Source organism: Xyrauchen texanus, chromosome 43 (genome assembly GCF_025860055.1).
Source record: "Xyrauchen texanus isolate HMW12.3.18 chromosome 43, RBS_HiC_50CHRs, whole genome shotgun sequence".
NCBI classification, from domain to species: domain Eukaryota; kingdom Metazoa; phylum Chordata; class Actinopteri; order Cypriniformes; family Catostomidae; genus Xyrauchen; species Xyrauchen texanus.
The window spans coordinates 12248003-12268607 of record NC_068318.1 but is presented as its reverse complement, the minus strand read 5'-3'; the positions used below and the strand labels follow the sequence as shown (position 1 = coordinate 12268607).

At 38.9% G+C, this 20605-nt stretch overlaps 2 protein-coding genes across 2 annotated transcripts in view; both read right to left on the bottom strand.

The window, feature by feature from the left end:
* Positions 1 to 20605, bottom strand: part of LOC127636083 (serine/threonine-protein phosphatase 2A 55 kDa regulatory subunit B alpha isoform) — a 1105001-nt gene that overhangs the window by 924467 nt on the left and 159929 nt on the right. The gene's annotated exons all lie outside the window — the stretch shown is intronic.
* Positions 6749 to 8883, bottom strand: LOC127636089 (C-C motif chemokine 19-like). The gene is made up of 4 exons (XM_052116478.1): positions 8722 to 8883; positions 7953 to 8073; positions 7724 to 7842; positions 6749 to 7592 (listed from the first exon to the last, which is right to left on the bottom strand). The coding sequence occupies exons 1-4, from the start codon at positions 8798 to 8800 to the stop codon at positions 7570 to 7572; spliced, it is 342 nt and encodes a 113-aa protein (XP_051972438.1). The 5' UTR covers positions 8801 to 8883; the 3' UTR covers positions 6749 to 7569.

Genomic DNA, 20605 nt, shown 5'->3' with positions numbered 1-20605 from the left:
ACGTTTGTTAATTAGGTTTGCATGACAGGATACTTGACATTATGCTTGTAGTGGGTGTAGCTTAAAAAGCCAATCCCATTAAATAGAAATTGTCCACAGATTACTGACCATGTACATTAGTGTACTTTTAGTGTATAAATTTGGGACGCAGTCCTGGTTTCTTGACCATTGTTGCCATGCTCACTTATTATAAGTAAACTTGGGCTAGTTTTTTCATAAAGTTGCTTAGAAATATTGCCACTTCAGGTTGCATTTGTAGAGTTGGGTGTGTGTGTGGGGGGGTTGGTTTTTGAACAGCTGTCAAATTAGCCCCACCTACTGTTCGAGCCACTCTATATATTAGTGGTCAACCCATATGGATTTTTCAATGACCAATGTGATATTGTAAATATAGAGCAAATGTGACCAATGGCCAATTTCAAGCCAATATATACGGAATTGAATTATAGAATTTTAAATGCACACCAATACATTGAAATTAACTCCTTAGCCTAACCCTAAGCATTTGTATGCTAATTCCTCAAAATTCACTAAAAATGGTGAAATATCGGGCAATTTATCAGCCTGGCTGGTATATGACTTTATCAAACCAACATGATTTAATTATTATTCACAATACAGTAGTTTGTTTTATCTTTTCTGCCTTTCCCAGACCCTCCCCTACAGCAATTTTGGTGAAACAAAATAAGTTTATTTTTTCAGACCAGGTTGTTTGATTCTCTTGCAGTATATGGCAACATTGGTGCATTATCACACACATGTGTGTGTTTGGGGGGGGGTTCATCCATTAGCTCTAATGTGTTTCACTAGTCCATTTAGCCTGCTAACCTCCACCCCCACACTCTCGATCTCTCTCTACCTTTATTCCCTCACTCCACCAGACATTCCTTCAGGACACAAAAACAGAGAGCAGGGGAGCTGAGGCCAGCTCTTCTATTCTCAACAAGGTCTGCTGGGTATTGAGCGATACTGAGCATGGAAGACTGAAGGGTGGAAGAAAGAAAAAAAGACATAAACAAAGAAAAATTCTAAGTGGATGTTTGAGAAGCCACTGGGCTTGGCATAACTAAAGAGGAGCGAAAGGACATGAATAAAAGACTGAAAAAATAGAATGCAGAGACTGTGTAAAGGACAAGAATTTAGCTGAGTAAGATCCCTCCATTTTAAGCAGATCTTAAATGGATAGTTCATCCAAAATGTGGTTGTCAGGCAACCAAACCAAAAAAAAATCCTCAATCAGGACATTCAAGCTTCAGAATTACAATAAAGCATCATAAAAGTATAAAAAGTAGTCAAACTTTAAGTAGTTATTCATTTATGATTTCAAGAAGTTTGGTCTGTTCATTCCACAAAGCTATTATGTAGCTTTAGAAGAGTTGGAATTTTTCTGTACAAGTCATAAAGTCTCATTTTAAAGTGCCTTTTGTCATATTTGGAGTTTGACAGCCCCTGGTCCATAAGTTATTCTCATTTTATGGAAAATACTTTTGGAAGAAAAAGAAGCTTGTAGGTTTGGAACGTCATGAGGTTTAGTAAATAATGACAGAATTTTTATTTGGGTGAACAATTCATTTAAAGCCCAAGAGTCTTATTTTTCATATACTGTATGTCTCTAAACAGATTGCCTTAATATTTGACTTCTGTTATTAGTGCGTTCTGAGCTGGAGGGATGCAACTGGACATCTGAACTGTGTACACATAAGTGGTTGTGTGTAAAAATGTTGCTGTCCACAGGCTAAACCTTTTCTTAATCCTTAAGATATCTGGAATCAACCATAACTTTAGCACAGCTGCGTCCAGTGCTCTGGATTACAGGCCAGCTAAAGGAATGTCAGCAATACAGCCAATTAACTGCTATCAAAGTTATAACTGCTATCATGGCATCGCGGTACACATCATGTGGCTATCACGCCGATCTGTTGCCATGTGTTCAGCCCTTGGACGGACCTTGCAATTGTATGGGCAGGGGTTCCCCTAGAACAAGTGTCCAGTTGCATGTTGTTGTCACAACAGATGCGTCTAATTCAGGCTGGGGTGCTGTTAGCAACGGGCACGCAGCCTCTGGCTCCTGACAGGACCTTGTCTGCATTGGCATATAAACTGCCTCGAGTTGCTGGTGGAACTGTTGGCTCTGCGGAGGTTTCGTTCATTGATCCAGGACAAGCACGTGTTAGTCCGGGCGGACGACATGGCGATGGTAGTATATATAAATCACCAAGGCCGTTTACGCTCACGTCGCATGTCACAACTCGCCTGCCATCTCCTCCTTTGGAGTAAGCAGGGACTGAAGTCAATGCGGCCCACTCACATCCCAGGTGATGCTCAGAGGAGAGTGCAGACTCCACCGTTATTATTTATTTCTGAAGTTTTTATACACTTTGTTAGTATTTGGTAGCATTGCCTTTAAATTATTTAACTTGGGTCAAATGTTTTGAGTAGTCTTCCACAAGCTTCTCATAATAAGTTGCTGGAATTTGTCCCATTCCTCCAAACAGGACTGGTGTAACTGAGTCAGGATTGTAGGCCTCCTTGCTCGCACACGCTTTTTCAGTTCTGACTGAGGTCAGAGCTTTGTGATGGCCACTCCAATACCTTGACTTTGTTGACCTTAAGCCATTTTTCCACAACTTTGGATGTATGCTTGTGGTAATTGTGCATTTGGAAGGCCCATTTGCAACAGAGCTTTAACTTCCTGGATGGTGTCCTGAGATGTTGCTTCAATATATCCACAAAACTTTCCATCCTTATGATGCCATCTATTTTGTGAAGTGTACCAGTCCCTCCTGCAGCAAAACACCCCCACAACATGATGCTGCCACCCCCATGCTTCACGGTTGGGATGGTGTTCTTCGGCTTGCAAGCCTTACCTGTTTTCCTCAAAACATAACGATGGTCATTATGGCCAAAAAGTCTTTGGAGCACTGGTTTCTTCTTTGTTGAGCAGCCTTTCAAGTTATGTCGATATAGGACTAATTTTACTGTGGCTATAGATACTTGTCTACCTGTTTCCTCCAACATCTTCACAAGGTCCTTTGCTGTTGTTCTGGAATTGATTTGCACTTTTTGCGGCACATCATTTGCACGTTCATCTCTAGGAGACAAAATGCATCTCCTTCCTTCCAGTCGATAATCAAAAAGTTTTAACCTTAAGTCATAACATAACTTTCGTTTGATGTTCATTCTTATGTTCTAAAGAAATGTTGCGCTTCCAATTTATTCTGTGTACACATCAATGCGCTTACGTCACATGACATCCATGTGATGCATCAAGTGCTGGCAGGAAGATATGTTTTTAAAGCTAATAAAATTTTAATTATCGATTTGTTTCTAACACAAACCTATCGATTCACTTCAAAAGACATTAAGTGATCGACTGAAGTCATGTGGATAACTTTTATGCTGCTCAAATCTGCCTTTTGGACCATCAAAGTTTGGAAGCTCTTTCCTTGCATTGTAAGAGCTCAGATCTTTTTCAAAAAATATTTGTTTTTGTTCTGCTGAAGAAAGAAAGTTATATACATCTGGTATGATATTGTAACGAATGAGGCTGGTGTCATGTTGTGTGTATCGTTCTGTCATGGTATGTCCTGTTCCTGTTCTTTCTCTATACTCTGCCGCCCTCTGCTGGTCCTTATAGGTTACTTTCCCTTTCCTTTCCCTCTTCCTCCAGCTGTTCCTTATCTCCCCTTAATTCCTTATTAGTTCTCTTCCCACCTGTTCCCGTTTCCCCGCTGATTAGGTCTCTACTACTTTCTCCGCTTTCGCTGCTTTCTTTGTCTGAGTCTCATCAGAGTTTCTCATGCAAGGAGCAACCACTGTCTCGTTTGTCTCTGTCCAGTCCTGTCCAAGTTGGCATCCGCTTGTCAACGCTATCTGTGTACCTCTAATCGTCTCGATATTTGTATTCTGCCCAGTTCGTCCTACACTGCGAGAGACCTGGTTTCCACAGTCTCGCCTCGACCCTTGTGCACCCTTGGGGAGCCTGCAGCCTGTCTCCGCTTCACTACTACCTCTGACTGCTGTCTAAGGACTCTCACTGAAGGCTGTCTAAAGAAGTTTTCCGTTATTTATCGCCCTCTCTGCGGGCAGTTTGTGTTTGCCGTTTTACCTCTCAAGGAGAAGATTTGTGTTCTTCATTATTGCTGCATTCAACTGTTATTAAAGACTCTATTTCTGTTACATCGCTTTTGGGTCCTCACTTACCTGGGGGATGGAGTGGTCTGTTCACCACATCCAGACTTACAGTGGGTCTCCTTGCCCCTGGGTTGACCGTCTCAGGGACACTTCAAAGCCTTCTTGGGGTTCTTGGCACCAGACTATGGGACGGGGGGCATCAGCTTCCTTTGATGGGCTCTACGCCGGGGCCGAGCGGTTGGCTCGGGTTGCGGTGGAGTCGGTGTTACTGCTGCAGGATGACGCCCTCGACGAGCAGACGGGGTGCAGGATCTTGAGCTCCGCAACCACCTTCTCCACCTGAGGAACCTCTGTGTACCCTCTGTACTATCGAGGGTAGTGAGAGCGGAGGAACTCAGAGGCTGGTCCAGGCAGTAAAAGGTGCCTGCCATGACTTTGTGAGTTCCTCATCCACCTCCAAGAAGAATGGAACTGGGGTGGAGCGTGGCTGTGAACGGTGCTCTGAGCCCAGGAACCAGTCATCGAGTCGCGAGGGCAAACTCCCAAGCCCCCTCTAGGACCAATAGAAGGCAAATAACTGATCCTCTGTCCCACAAAAGGGACAGAATCCGTATCGTAAATCATCCGGAATCTCCATTCCAGGATCCTGGCAGAGGTTTCCCAGGTAAGCTGAGAAGTGTGATACTCGATAGTTGGAACACACCTTCTGGTACCCTTTTTAAAAATGGGAACCACCACACCTGTCTTTCATTCCCCAGGTATTGCCCCCAACCTCCATGCAATGCTGAACAGGCTTGTCAACCATGACAGACCAACAAAATCCAGGGCCGTCAGCATCTCAGGGCAAATGTCATCCACCCTTGGTGCTTTGCCACTTCGAAGCTCTTTGACCACCTCAGCGACCTCTGCTGTGGAAAGGAGCGTCGACCCTCACCAAGTCCTCCATCACTGCCTCTTCCATAGAGTGCATGTTGGTCGGGATTATGAGTTCCTCAAAGTGTTCCTTCCACCACTTGACTATATAGCCAGACGAGGTTAGCAAATCCCTGCCCAAGCCAACAACAGCCTAGTCAAAATCCTGCTTTCAATGCCTGAGCCATCTTACGTTTTGCCAGAACCTCTTTTCAGCTGACTAAAAGTCCTTCTCCATGGCCTCCAAAAACTCCTCCCATACCAGGATTTTCACTTCCACAACCGCCGTGCCTGCAATTCATCTGGCTTGCCGGTATCTGTAAGCTGATTGTGGAGTTCCGTGGGCTAACCAGCCCCAAAAAGCCTCCTTCAAACTGACCACTTCCTTCACCACCGGTGTCCACCAGCAGGTTCTTGTGTTGCCACCCCGACAGGCACCAGCAACCTTATAGCCACAGATCACGGCAGCTACCTCTACAATGGAGGCCTTAACCTGAACATATGAACATAATGAACATATCACACGAGTCCTCAGGTCTTTACACTGGCTCCCAGTTACATTTAGGATTGATTTTAAAATATTATTACTGGTATATAAATCACTCAATGGGCTAGGACCTCAATATATTGCAGATATGCTCACTGAATATAAACCCAACAGATCACTCAGATCATTAGGATCACATCAGCTAGAAATACCAAGGGTTCACTCTAAGCAAGGAGAGTCTGCTTTTAGCTTTTATGCCAGCCGCAGCTGGAACCAGCTTCCAGAAGAGATCAGATGTGCTCCTACAGTAGTCACATTCAAATCCAGACTTAAAACACATCTGTTTAGCTGTGCATTTACTGAATGAGCACTGTGCCACTGTGTGTCCGACTGTTTGTACTGTATTTTATTTTATTCTATATTCTAAACTGTTTCAATTGTTCTTATTTTTTATTTTTTATTCTTATTTTAATCTCTTCTATGTAAAGCACTTTGAATTACCATTGTGTATGAAATGTGCTATATAAATAAACTTGCCTTTGCCTTGCCTTGCCTTGCCTTGCCTTGCCTTGCCTTGCCTTGCCTTGCCTTAAACAGAGTCCACTCAGACTCCAATATTCCAGCCTCCTCCAGAATGTGGGATAATTTCCTCCGGCGATAGCAGTTAAAGATCCATCAGACAGGAGTCTCTGTCAAACGTTCACAGCTCACTCTGACAATCCGCTCATATTGTAGATTAGACATCTTCAAAGGTATGACATACTGCTTTACTTTGTAGTATAATAAAGATATACTATTATTAACAAATTATTTTACACACCATTTCCACTGGTAGCACTATGCAGATATTGATATTGCAGACTGCAGACTTTGTCACTAAAAACAAGTTATGTTGCATGGAATTATTTTGAAAGAGAGGCTCACAACTGAGTGGGCTTAAGTGTTTCTTGTTTTGCCTTTGTACAAAAAGTCCTATGAGAGCTTGGTTTTATTTACGTCTCCTATAAATAACACATTATATTATAGAAGTTAAATGCCTCATACAAATACACTTTGTTTATGCTTCAGTCACTTAAGATGCAGCGCATGTGTGAAAGTCAGGGCATCTTTACAAACACAAGGACATTCATGTAAGATAGAACATAAGTTAGATATTATAAGCCATGTAGAAGCAGCAAGCAGACTTTTTAAAATGAAACAAAATTATGCATCTAGTTGATCTAGACAATGTTTTGTTTTATTTAATTTCTTGTTGGCTTTGAGCTCAGCAATATTTGATGTCCATAATTCATTTTAGAGGTTGTCAGTCGAGTCCATTTTATGACAGGTTTTAAAAATCTTATTTACAGTATATGGATCAATGTATGACATGTTTTTTTTGGTTTGTTCAAAAACTCATTATAGAATACATTTTATTAGAAATGAAACTTATACAAACAATGACTGGAATAACATGGTACAGGTAGTTTAATGTTTTAAATGTCAAATTAAATATTGACATTTTTTTTAAATGTGAGTACATGTATTCAGGTTGTAAGGAATAATTTGTTAATTTTTTACTTGACCTTTTACACCACTTTAATTTCAATATATCTTTTGATACAAATGATGCACACAATTTTCATTTTAAACATTTTAAACATTTAAAATCTTTTTAATATCTCAAAATACAATTGTGAACATTTTAGAAAAATAGCATCTTGTCATTCAGAGGCTCAGAAAATATACAGTTAGCTTTATACAATGCATAGAAAAATACAACCTTTACTACTGATGGAAATATTATCTTTAAATCTCTTCATATTGACCACCTGGGATGGGGTTCACATCTCACAAATAGTTCATTTTTTTAAAAGCTTATACCAATGACTGTAGATTCACACTCGTTGACCTGCTACACCTAAGTACACATGTAGTTATCCTGAGAATCAGCATTTTCTATTAACGTTGCCTACTATCAGCATCTGTTGCAGAATCATTCCCATAGTGAATGCTTGTAGTGTTAGACCTTGCTGGACCTGCATCATCTGTGATTGTTACTGTTTTCTCTGTTTCTTTCCTGTAAGTAGAGAAAGCAAAAAAGTTACATTAGAACATATTTTAACATGTTATTTTCGGTCACACAGCCTAGCATCTGTTTAACACAGTATTTAGATAATAGCATTGTACTTAATAAGTACAAACACATACCTCTATGTTTTGAGGGTTTTCGTACTGGTCCTGCAAGTATGCTGTCAATCAGTTTACTGACCCAAGAATTCTCGCTTGGAAAGGGTGCACAGAGTTTCAAACCCTTCTTTGTGAGAAACCTATGGGAATTTAAGCATATTTAACTATGCATTGCACAATCCAAATATACTGAACTGATATTTCAGTTTTAGGGGTCTAGCATTTTCTAAATTCATATAATGCAACTTACACAGTGGCAGGAATTCTACACGCTCCATTGTTGGTCTGAATGGTGAAAGATGTCACCACACGCTGAGGAATGTGCCGGTCACTGGTGGTTAAACAGCAATCCGATGCTACATCACTTTGAGCTGTGGAAGTCAAACAGTGCACAAAACGTTAATCATTAGCAACATTTAGTCAACCTATTATAAAGATAGCAAGATCACCTTCACACACAGTAGGGTCCAAAGTCTGAAACCACTATTAAAAATGCTACTATTTTACATTATTTTCTAATTTAATAATTAGTTTATGAGCATAACAATTTGAGTGATAATTATCTATGATTTTCTTTGAATTTCATATGTTTTTTGCTTTAATGAAAGAATGCATTCGAGGACTCCACTTAAGTTTGTGCAAAATCGGATGATCCATGTTATCCAGCTTGATTTGAGAATTTTCCAAAGAGTATCACGTGTGCTTCAGTGGAAGCAAGAAAGTTTGACCGTTTGTATAAAGAAGTTAACATGGTCAATGTCATGCATATGCTTACAACTGATTTGTGATCTACATAGCGCAAAATGTAAATTATTTCTTCTTCATTTTATGTCCCAACTTTTATTTGTTTTAAATTTGTTCAAAATCATAAAATGTTTTGTTTATTTCAAGGTTTATATGGGGAAAAAATCGGAATCTGGAAAAATGTCAGAACTGCTTAGTAATTTTAAGCTTTAAAGACCTTTTAAGAATGCAGAAGTTAAACAGATGTTACATAATAATTTCACATTTTGACTCACCTGTTGCACAACTCCATAGACTTGCACTCAGAATAAGCAGAACGCCTGTACATAGTGTCATTAAGTTGAAGGACATCATTTTGCCCCTTGCTATACGTTAGTTCACCTGTGCTAGAAGAAATGCCTTACCTGGTCAATGTGCTCCCTTTATAAGTCTTCTTCACTAACTTTCAGTTTCTTTTTCCTTTCAGGCAATCTTTTCCTGTAAATCCATGCCCATGAAAAACTCTTTCACCTTCTTTTGTTAACTGGAAATAGAGGCGGCTGCCAAACGGGGTAATTCATCTTGAGTGGAGGGAAAGTTTCAACATGTCCTCTAGCCTTTTAAAATGTGCTTATCAGTGTTACTCTTTCATGGGAAGCAAATGTTGTGAAAGTGTAGTCCTATTAGTGTATGTCAATGATAGCTGGATGGGAGCTGGTTGCATTTCAGCAGCTTTTGGACAGACTAGATCTTGCTTAAATTCCAATAAATGTAATAAGCCTAGATAACTATTGGGCATGAGCACACCGCTAAATTAATTTGGGCATTTAATTTGAAATTGTTCATGGATGCATGTATCTGGCCAATCAATGTATGCAGTACTATCTGGATAATCACTTGAATGTGTATATACTGTGATAATATACCAATAATAATCATAAGTGAGCTGATTATGACTATAACCATGATTGTGATCATATTTATGACTCGTTTGTGTAATATTAACAACTTGTAAAAAGCATGCCTTAAAGGTGAAGTGATTAATAAATGTTTTGAATTAAAATACTTTCTCTTTTCCCAGCTTAATATGCAGACAACAATAAGTAACCCATTAGAAGGCTGATTTCCCTGAAAAGTGTAAACACTTTTTGTCCCGACTGGCTCAAACTCACTGAGTGAGTTTTAGGCATGTTCTGTTTATCAGCCATTGGCAGAAATGAAAAATTGAAACCAGTCATTATTTGTGCAATTAGCCTGGCGCTGATAGAGGCATATAAATTACACTCTTCAACTTTAATATCAAAGGCCGAAAATTTTCATTAAACCTCAAATTGTTTGAATGACAGCCCTACTAATTTGTTGGTGCATTGGCGTCTTGGGTGTAACCCTAGATAGAAGCTGCAGGAACATGTATTTGTTGCTAAGAATTTTGATTGTGACTGATTGCTTAGAAAAGTAATAGCATACCTCTCCTCATAAAATAACAGAGTTTTTATAATCTAAGAATGAGCAATAATACCCTAATAGTGATGATGATGATTATTCTGCTGATTTAGTAGGCAATTTACTTGATTTCATGAAGTTCTGTGCAGTTATTGTGTTGTGAACCAGATTAAAGTAGTATTTTCTGGACATTTGTAATCTGTTCAATGCAGTTGCAGTGTGAATTATAATAATCTGTTGGACAGAAATGGTCTGTGTTGCCATGCTTGTAGTGTTGTGTTTTGGGCATGCATCTACATGTGAATGCTAAGATGCTTGCAATGCATCCAGCAAAATGTTTGAAGGACTCTGATGTGTGTTAATTGTGCAGAGCTAAAGTCTGATTTTTTTTTTTTTTAAATGACCCATATCTAAAAATACAGCAGGATTAATAGCCTGTAAAGGACTTTGGCCTCCACATGCCTGCCAGGTCGTCATTCTGTGATGTGATCCGGGAGTATCTTATGAGTCCTAATGAAGCATGAAAAGATGGGGTGCTTACTTTGATCCTCCACATGAGTTCAGACTGTTACATTCCTCACTACAGCTGTGTTCAGTTTTCATCCATTCATTCAGGATTGTCAAGGAATGAACCACATACTGTGTCACTTCCTGTTGCCTCACTTCCACCTGGGAAGCAGCAATTTTAGCTAGTCCAAAGGTAATCAGGCTGCATTGTCTGATAAGTGTGTGAAATGATTGTGATGAGGAAAATTATAGACAATCATAACTTATGGGAAGCTAGTCAAACTTTTGCTGCAGGCCATGGTTTTTTTGCTCATGTTAAAGCATCAGAAATGAAAGTTTCAGAATTGCTTCTAGTATCACATAGCCAGACCTTTGACTAAACGTTATAAATTGTGGTTCACACTGCAGCTTATTCTGGCCAACAACCACCCACTTTGACAGTAACAGACAGTTTCACCAAAATGCAATGCAGCCTACAACAAAATGTTTGCAGACAGTTTTGGAATATTTACCTCCTGAACACCTCCGGGAACCACTGTTAAGAGGTGCCTTTGGATGGATGGATGGATGGATGGATGGATGGATGGATGGATGGATGGATGGATGGATGGATGGATGGATGGATGGATGGATGGATGGTCGGTTAGTTTTTAAAATGTCAACTTTGTTTTATTAGTTGACTGCCACATAATGTATGATGGGCAAACGGCATCTTATTCATTGTGAAACTGTGTATGGATGGATGGATGGATGGATGGATGGATGGACCTTTGGAACATTCTGTCAATGTAAGTCTATGGGATTTGGGGGATTTTCAATTGTGTTTTTCAGGAAAACTTTAAATCTGATTGGTTAGAAAAGATATAGCACAGTTAGACAAAACATTCTAAATTTGTAGTGTATAGCTTTAAAATTAGCTCTAGTTATAATAAGGGGAAAACCCCTAAACAAAATCTGTAGAATGCCTATATTTTAGATTTGTTTAGACTTTAGATGCCTATTCACTGCACTGTTGAGGGATTCTGCAGAAATCCTGAAGGCCTGACGGGGTGGAGCTCAGACTCACACGCTGCTTTGGCTGAGGAGCGTGGTTTCGGGCATGCGATTCGTGAAACAGTTGTCACATTTTGCTTGTAAGCATAGAGGAATAAATTTTGATTGGATCATTTTTTAAGTGTTTTTGCTATTCGTTTGTAGATTAATTAGGAGTGGAAAGCGATTGAAAATATATATGCAAAAAGGTCAATGAGAATGAAAGTATTTATATATTAGGCATGTTATGCCAGCAGAGAAGGCTTTGCTGGCCCTGAGAAACATACTGAACACACTGTAGTTCGCTTGACATCATTTAACCTCAAAATCGTTGGCTAGTGTCACTATTAAAGTATTACATCATGACATTCACCAATCATACAATTGTCATTTTGTATAACGTTAGCAGTTTCTTTCATCAGCTTTGATATCATTGTTATCATCTAGTACATTGGTTGACTTGAGAGCAGGTTTACATTTGAAAGAAATGTTTTATCTGTTCTTCAACAGATACAGACTTGTTGTGTAAGCAAGTGAAATATTTGTGGTTAGTAATTGGCCAAAGTTGTTTAACTTTCAATTGGCTCTAAAACCAAAATATTTTTCAGTTAATATTAGTTAAACTCATTGTCTTCACAATGAATGGCAAAGATCAACCTTCCTTGTATTGACTCGCCAAGCTTGTTTAAACAGGAGGCACAAATTCACTTCCCTTTAATAAAAGATACAAGACATTTCCCGCAGTCAGCCTGCACACATGCCAGATCTGTCTGGAATCTGTCCAAGATAAACATGTTGCAGAAATCTACTGGTATTCCAAATACAGTAATTTGTTATTTCCAAACAGGAGTCTTCCTGTCCTCTAGAGTCATGTATTCGACTTAGTCATATACATGCAAATCTCACACCTACAATCACTTGTGCAGAGGTAAGTTAAAGTAATAGTTCACCCAAAACTGAAAATTCTGTAAACGTTTTCTAGTGCTGTTTCAATCCTGTATTGCTTTCTTTTATGCAGAGGACAAAAGGAATATTTCAGTCTGTCTTTTCAATAAAATGGCAGTGGACAGTGCCTTACACTAACACTTACTGTATTAAAGCTCCCAAAAGGATCATAAAAGTAGTCAATGTGACTCATACATCATATTCCAAGTGTTTTGAAATGTTTTATTTCTTCATCATTGACTTTCTGGAGGAATATTTTTGAAGAATGTCTTTCCATATCAGGTTACTCTTTTTCAGTATTTTATATCAGTTCCTGTCAAGGCCCAAAATGACTAAAAAGCACCATAAAAGTATTATAAAAGAAGCCTATATGACTATTCCAATGTTGTGAAATGTAACGATAGCTTGGTGCTAGAAACAAAATGAAATATGTCATAATTCACTCGTAAATTTTTCAATTTTCTGTAGCTCTAAATCCAAATATGATGCCATTTGACATGCATTGAGACACACTAGAATGCCGTTTTGAATCATGAGCATCAGCTGACATTGACACGCCATGTTGTAGTACATACGATTGTTGTAGTCCATTTCAGAGCCACTGCAGGGGGTAAGATTATCAGTGGGCTTTTTTGTCATTTCGGAGATTGACAGACCCAGTCCTCCGTTCAGTTTAATTTAGGGCTGTCAATTTAACTTGGTATTTCTGTGTTTAAGTATATGAAAAATAACGTTTTAAATGTATTATGCCCTAATGCGTACATAAATTCCATAATAATGAATGTGCCTACCATCGGAACAATTCAAGCTTTATGTACCACCTTAATGTGGCAGTAGGTTGCTTTCAGCTCCAGCTGTACAGGCAATACACCTCATCAAACCAAGGAAAGCAACAGGCAGCACAACCTCCCACAGACATGCTTTTGCACAACAGACAGACTGAGCACAACTGAATGCAGGGATCTCGAGACATGTTTTTCAACATTTCAAACTACATTTACTTGACATAGCATTCTAAAAACAGAGCTTATGACAAGAGATGCTGAAATCTAGTGAGATGCAACACAATTTAAGTGGGACGCACAGAAAACATCTGTCTGAAGCATGAGTACATAGGCCAACAATTAAAAATAGCTCAGATGGAAATAGGCCTATAATAGTGTAACCCGCACAAGAAGAGACAGTCACAATGTAGATGAAAACTGCTTTTATTAAGAGCAGACAAAAGTACAATAGGGAAAATCCAGAAGAAGAGTAGTCAAGGGGAGCGTAAGGTCGAAGCCGGGAATCAGGATAAGGCAAAGGGGCAAATCTACAAATAGAGTGGTCGAGGAAAGCGTAAGGTCGAAGCCGGGTAATCAGAATCAGAATAGCGAGTAATACTAACAGGTAGAATAAACAGGGGAGCTAGGGGAACACTAGAGCTGGCAAAGCGAAGGGGTAACTAAACAATAACCAACACGAGTGAGACGAAAGGGTCGTGATAAATATAGGGGAACAAACGAGCGGTGCAGGTGTATACAATGAAGGGGTGATTGAGACGAGTGCAGGTGTATTCAATACTCTGGCGATTGGGAGCGGGCATGTGAGCCCGAGGGGGGAGATTGGGAACGAGCATGTGAGCTCGAGGAAGCAGAACGAGCGTGTGAGCTCGAGGGAGCAGAACGAGCGTGTGCGCTCGAGGGAGCGGGGCGAACCGAAGGAGCGGGGTTCGTTACAAATAGGTTTGTTAAATGACATGGAAATGAAACATAATAAAACAAAAATCTTTTTGTATTGTAGAAATGTTGAACTTGCCTGCTGCCAAAATATATTTTATGAATAGTATAAATTATTAGTATAAACGGGCCTCAAATCTAGGCCCTAGTCCGGCCCTGGCCCAAGATGCTCAGGCCCTAGCCCGGACCTTGTCCGACAGATTATCAGAATTCTTGGCCCGAGTCAGACTGGAGTGTTTTTTTTTTTGTTTTTTTAATTACACTATACTACTGTTGCAGCCATTAAAATAGTACAGTTTTGTTTTTAATGGCCAAGTAGTTATATTTCTTTTCATTTCTTTATTAAGTTAGTTTAGACATTTTTTTAGAGCATTTTCTGTTTGTTAAATTAAAGTTTTAGTTTTTTTAAATGACGACCAAGTTATCTTACCATACCTCAAAAATCAAGACTTCACCACAGAACATGGCCATTCTTATTTCCAATAGTTTCCAACAGTTAGACTAATGAAAATAAAAACAAGCCAGCCTCCTAGTCTTAACATGGCTACAGCCAGAAGAATAGTCTCTTACAGAGCATCGTGGAGGAAAAACACAGCATCCACATTGGAAGGTTTCAATCCAGTCCTCCTTTTTCTATAACTTTCCAACTGCGCTAAAGGCATGCTCGCTGCTACTGCTGCTGGCAGGGACACTAAACACCGTTATATAATTGAGTCAAAGGTTTACAATCTAAAGAATGTGAAACCAAAGATAAATATTAACTGAGTAGATAATCTTTACTGATTCTTGGAATATAGCCATCTTTGCTATGACTGTCATTTTGAGGCAGAAGTATGCAGGATTTTATAGATGTTTTCTCCAGATAAGCAGGATATTCCGAGCACACTTGGCCGTGTGCATTCAGCCTTACTATTACACAAACAAGACGTGAGATCTAACATAAACTACAGTAGTACATTTAGCAGCAGTGCAGGTTTTTTTTTTAGACAAACAGAAGAGTAGTTGGATTGGTTTGCACAATGTACCATGGCATTCAGTTGACAAAATGTGGTAAATGTTTGATCTTGTTCCTTGTTTTGAATGTGTTCTTTATGTTTGTGCAGTTAGGCCTTTATCATAGAAGGGACCTATTGTAGTGCAGGGACAAAGGACACTGGAAACTCCCTAAGATTAGTTTGTTTATGTCCCCAACACAGCTGGTCAAGGGTCATTTTTCAAAATGAATGACAGCTGTTTCCCACTCTGTATGGCAATGAAGTCCTACATAATGTACATTGATAGTTCGCATTTGGTTTCCACCTTGTGTTTGAATGGGTGGCAATGTGTACACAGGTTTTTGTCACTTGTCGCTGATGGTAGATTCATTTTAAAGAAGTACAGGTACTGGTCTGGTTTTGGTTGCATTTCGGCAATGCCACCAATGGCAACAATTATAATGTTCTTGTGACTGTTTTAGCATAGCGATAGCAATGCCAAAGTCATGGGTTTGATTTCCAGGGAACAGAAACGTATAAATGTATGCCAGGCTGAAGTACCTGCTAAATGCATCAATGCAAAACATAGTGTGCAGTCTAAGGCCATGATGGCATTGAAGTGAGTGTCACTTCTTTGTATGGAAGACAGGCTTCTTCAATAACGGAGGAAACAGGAGTGTTGTTTTAGTTCTCAGATGTTGTTTTGCCAGTCTGAAGTTTCCCATTTATAAACTTCATAGAGAGACATTTACTAAAGTCGACTAAATTTCCTGCACATTTTAGGTTTTGTCTTCTGTTTTGCTTCAAGTGCAGGAAAATAAATAAAAGTATATGAGAAGACATTTTTGATCCTAAAAGCCTTTATAAGTAAGCACCATAGGCATTTGGGGACTGCCATATGGGGTATGTGTCCCCTCCAATATTCAGATTTGTGGTCAACAAATAATGGGTTTTTCAATGGCCGATTGTGAAACTATTAATCCCTTTACTAAGTATGCAGTTACAGCCTTGCAAAGAACAAAATACTTATTCATCATTACTGAACCTATTGAAAATAGCACTGCAATGCATTATTTCAGTCCTGTCACAGTCTTTTTTTCTTGTTGTGATACTCGTAATTACTAGGTACACCAAAACTCTGACAAACTCATATTTTGCTTTTCTCAGAACAGGTATAAAGCTTTATTTTTAAACTACATATACAGTTAAATAATACTGCAATTTAATTAAATCCACATTTATTTATTCTATACAATCCATTACAATGGCTAATTTGATAAAAAAAAAAAAAAAAGATATACAGTATATATATATATAATTAACATTTTCACATTATTTATTTTTCACACTATACACAAGACAGTTAAATGATCAAATAATGTGACTAAATTGAAGTATCCTGTTTACTACACCAGTAGTAAGTGCTGGGGACACAAAGCACACAAATGGCACTGTTTTTGACCCAAATTTACCCAAGCAGACAAAATAGTTTCACTACATTTAACAGAGCCAAATGATAACAAGTTAGATTTCCCCATCACATGTCACTTTGGCTGTTCTGTTAAAAGGACAGTTTGCTGTACAGCAGCTTTTGCCACATGTCAGCCCACACAGGGTGTGGTCCAATTTCTGTTGGCAGTAAGGGTTTATTTGTTGTTGTTCGTAAACGATTGAGGCCCTTCCTTATGTAACCGGTCCTGCTCGAACCGCTCCGTGTGGGATTTGAACCTACGTCTCCGGTATGGGAGGCAGGCGCACTAACAAGGAGGCTAAAGGTTACAGCCTCTAGCGTCAGTCACTAATGCACCTCTTGAGGCCAGGGGAGTGAGGTTTACAAACTGCACAGCTACCTACCAGCTGGCTACCGTTACACTCACCCTCCTAAACCTCACTCCCATCTGGGTCACGGCACCACTGTAACCGGTCATGCTTAACCCGCTCCGAATGTGATTTGAACTACCGTCTCCTGTGTGGGAGGCGGGCGCTCTAACAAGGAGGCTAAAGGTTACAGCCTCTAGCGTCAGTCACTAATGCGCCTCTTGAGGCCAGGGGAGTGAGGACAGCTACCTACCTACTTTGATCCTACACAAAAGATCTTTGGCCATTCCTGAGCTATAAGTTGAATCAAGGCAAGATTTTGACAATACTGCATGTTATAAAACAAAGTTAAAAAGTGGTTAAGTTATTAAGAAATATTTGAGAAGAAACAGCCTTTCATTTTTGTCACACATTATACATATGCAAATATTCAGTGAAATTCTATTTTCGCATATCACAGCTAAGCTGGGGTCAGAGCACAGGGTCAGCCATGATACGATGCCCCTGGAGCAGATAGGGTCATGGGCCTTGCTCAAGGGCCCAACAGTGGCATTTTGGTCTCTGAAAAGAAGGGAACTGTGAATTAAATGCAATTACAAGTTCAAAGTGTTTAGGAAAAGAGTAACATTATCAAATCTATTTCCACAGAAAAAAGGCACTTTTTTTCATGGTTATGAAGGATATAATCAAAAGCGATTTGTTTGTGTGTAGCTTCTAGATAGCAAACATTGCATCATGTTGTACTTCATTTATATTGTTTATTTTCATTAAAATTATTCAAAGAAAATGTAATTTATTCAAAATAATTTGTATTAATTGTATTTTATTGAACTAGACCTTTTAGACAGAATTAACTTTATTAGGTACACTTGTACATCTATACGATTATCTAATCAGCCAATTATGTAGCAGCATTGTAATGTATAAAATCATGCAGATGTAGGTCAGGAGCTTCAGTTAATGTTCATATCAGCGATCAGAATGGGGAAAAATGTGATCTCAGTGATTTGGACCGTGGCATGATTGTTGGTGCCAGATGGGCTGCTTTGAGTATTTCTGTAACTGCTGATCTGCTGAGATTTTCAAGCCCAACAGTCTCTAGAGTGTAAAGAGAATGGTGTGAAAATCATCCAGTGAGCGGCAGTTCTGTGGGCGTAAATGGCTTGTTAATGAAAGAGGTCAGAGGCGAATGGCCAGACTGGTCCAAGCTGACAGGAAGGTGACAGCAACCCAAATAAACATGCGTTACAACAGTGCTATGCAGAAAAGCATTTCTGAACACACAGCACGTCGAATCTTTAGGAAGATGTGCTACAGTAGCAGATGACTCCTCTGTGTACCACTACTGTCAGCTAAGAACAGGAAACTCAGGATGTAGTGGGCACAGGCTCACCAAAATTAGAAACTAGACGATTGGAAAAACTTCACCTGGTCTGACAAATCTGGATTTCTGCTGAGGTACACAAATAGTAGGCCCAATGCAGCCTCAGTTTTCAATTCTTGGTGGAACCAACGTGGTCTTCTGCTGTTGTAGCCCATCTGCCACCAGGTTTGACATGTTATACATTCGGAGATGCCATTCCACTCACTACAATTGTAAGAGTGGTTATCTGAGTTACAGTAGCCTTTCTGTCAGCTCAAACCAGTCTGGCCATTCTCAGATGACCTCCGTCAATAACAAGCCTTAGACATGCTCCTCACTGGATGTTTTTTGTTTTTGGCACCATTCTGAGTAAATTCTAGAGACTGGTGTGTGAAAATCCCAGAAGATCAGCAGTTACAGAAATACTCAAACCAGCCCATCTGGCACCAACAATCATGCCACGGTACAAATCACTGAGATCACATTTTTCCCCCATTCTGATGGTAAGCAGTGAAGTCAGACTCTACTTAGCTCTGCTCATTTTTATCATCACTTCATCTTCTGCCTCCTGACTTCTAAAAATAAATAATATAACAAAGTGCTGACTTTGAATATTTCACAACATCTGATTTTTCTGGATGGAAAGAGAGATAAAGTGACAAATAAACTGGATCTAGCACTAACATATGCACTTATTGCTAGGCCTAAGAAATAATCAGATTTCAAAGGATGTTGTGGCGTTTTTAGATAAGAGTGCGCTCTGCAGGCTGACAGCTGCTCCTGCAAACAAATCACAAAAGGCACCAGACTGCAACACACACAAATGAGCAATTCAAATTGTACAAAATATTTGATTTAGTTTCTCCCCTTGATTAATTTTAGGACAATTAATATTATTTCACAGATTCTAAAATTAATCTTCAACATATTAAGACATTATTAAAAGCCATCATATGGCTTTAAAGTATTTTGCTTTGTAAAATTGCACCATGCATCACAGAATACTTACATTGCATTATGGCTAAATTAACCTGAGCACATGATGTAATTATTTCCCATGCATTTCTCTTTCAAAAATGAGATCAGTAAATGTAATCCATTAGTGAACTAAATATGAAAACTAAATAAATAACAGTCGATGCAAATTTAATTAACAAATGTAATTCATGAACAACAATCAAGGCAACTGTTAAAGCTAGTGACCTGTTACCTAGCCAAAATAAAAATATATATTTTAAAAAGTGAAAAACACATATGGTGGACAAACAAAATATTTGTATTTAGACACTTAACCCACACTAAAAATGTCTGTATTATATATATATATATAACAAAATATCAAACCAAGTGGCATTCATGTTACAGAAATATAACATTTCACAAAATAAGTTTGTTAGGCTTCAAATTATAAAAACAATACACATGTTGTTGAAAAGTTAGACAGATATTTGTACACTTTCTGGCTGTCAAAGTTAGTGGGACATGTCCATAATTAATATAATGCACACCTGTGGTAACTCTGCAAGTACAATTGACTTCATACCTTCACTAAAAATGTATTTTGAGACCAGTTTGTTATAAGTCATAGCTCAAAAATGACTTTAGAAAGTCATTTGGAGGCAAGGTCTTGTAGAAGCCACTTGGTTTGATATTTTGTTTTTAATGCAAAAAGTGTGTCAAGTGTCCAAAAGTGTCTAAATATTTTTTGGGGACCACTGTACATAGGGTTGAACCAATAACACTGAATGCTTCGGCAGTTATTGCTAGGGAATGAACAGAATGCCACAGGGTTAGCACGAACCAAGAGCTTTTGCATATCGATCAACATTCAAGCAATAAATGTGAGTAGAATTAATTACATAAAAAACCCTAAAAATAAAATGTTATGAATAGTTAGTCCATAGCTAAAAATGCCCTAAATGCATGTGCTTGTTTCCTTGAATGTTTGAACAGAATCGTCTCTCCCAGTTCAAACATGCCATTGCAAAACTGTGGAATTCATGTAGCCCTTCAATCTAATAAATTATAATCCTCCCTAAAATACATGAGTGGAACATTTAAACCTTGTGGCAGTAAAAAGGCATGCACAGACGATCATCTCTCTTTTTCAGTACAAAGGCAGCAGAGCAACAAAGGCTGACAGTTCAATAGCTCATTCAAATCATACTGACGGTTGCAGTTTCGTTGAAATAGCTTGTATAAAATAGCAATTCTCTCGCATGTTTGAAGATGAAAATAAACTTTAGACCTCTCTGGTCTAAAATAGATGCAGTCAGATACAAAAATCTTGTTTCCATCCATATGGATAGTAGTGGAGTTGAAGATGATGACTAAATATATCCACATCTCTGAAGAGTTCTAGAAAGGCAAGGCTTGTGGG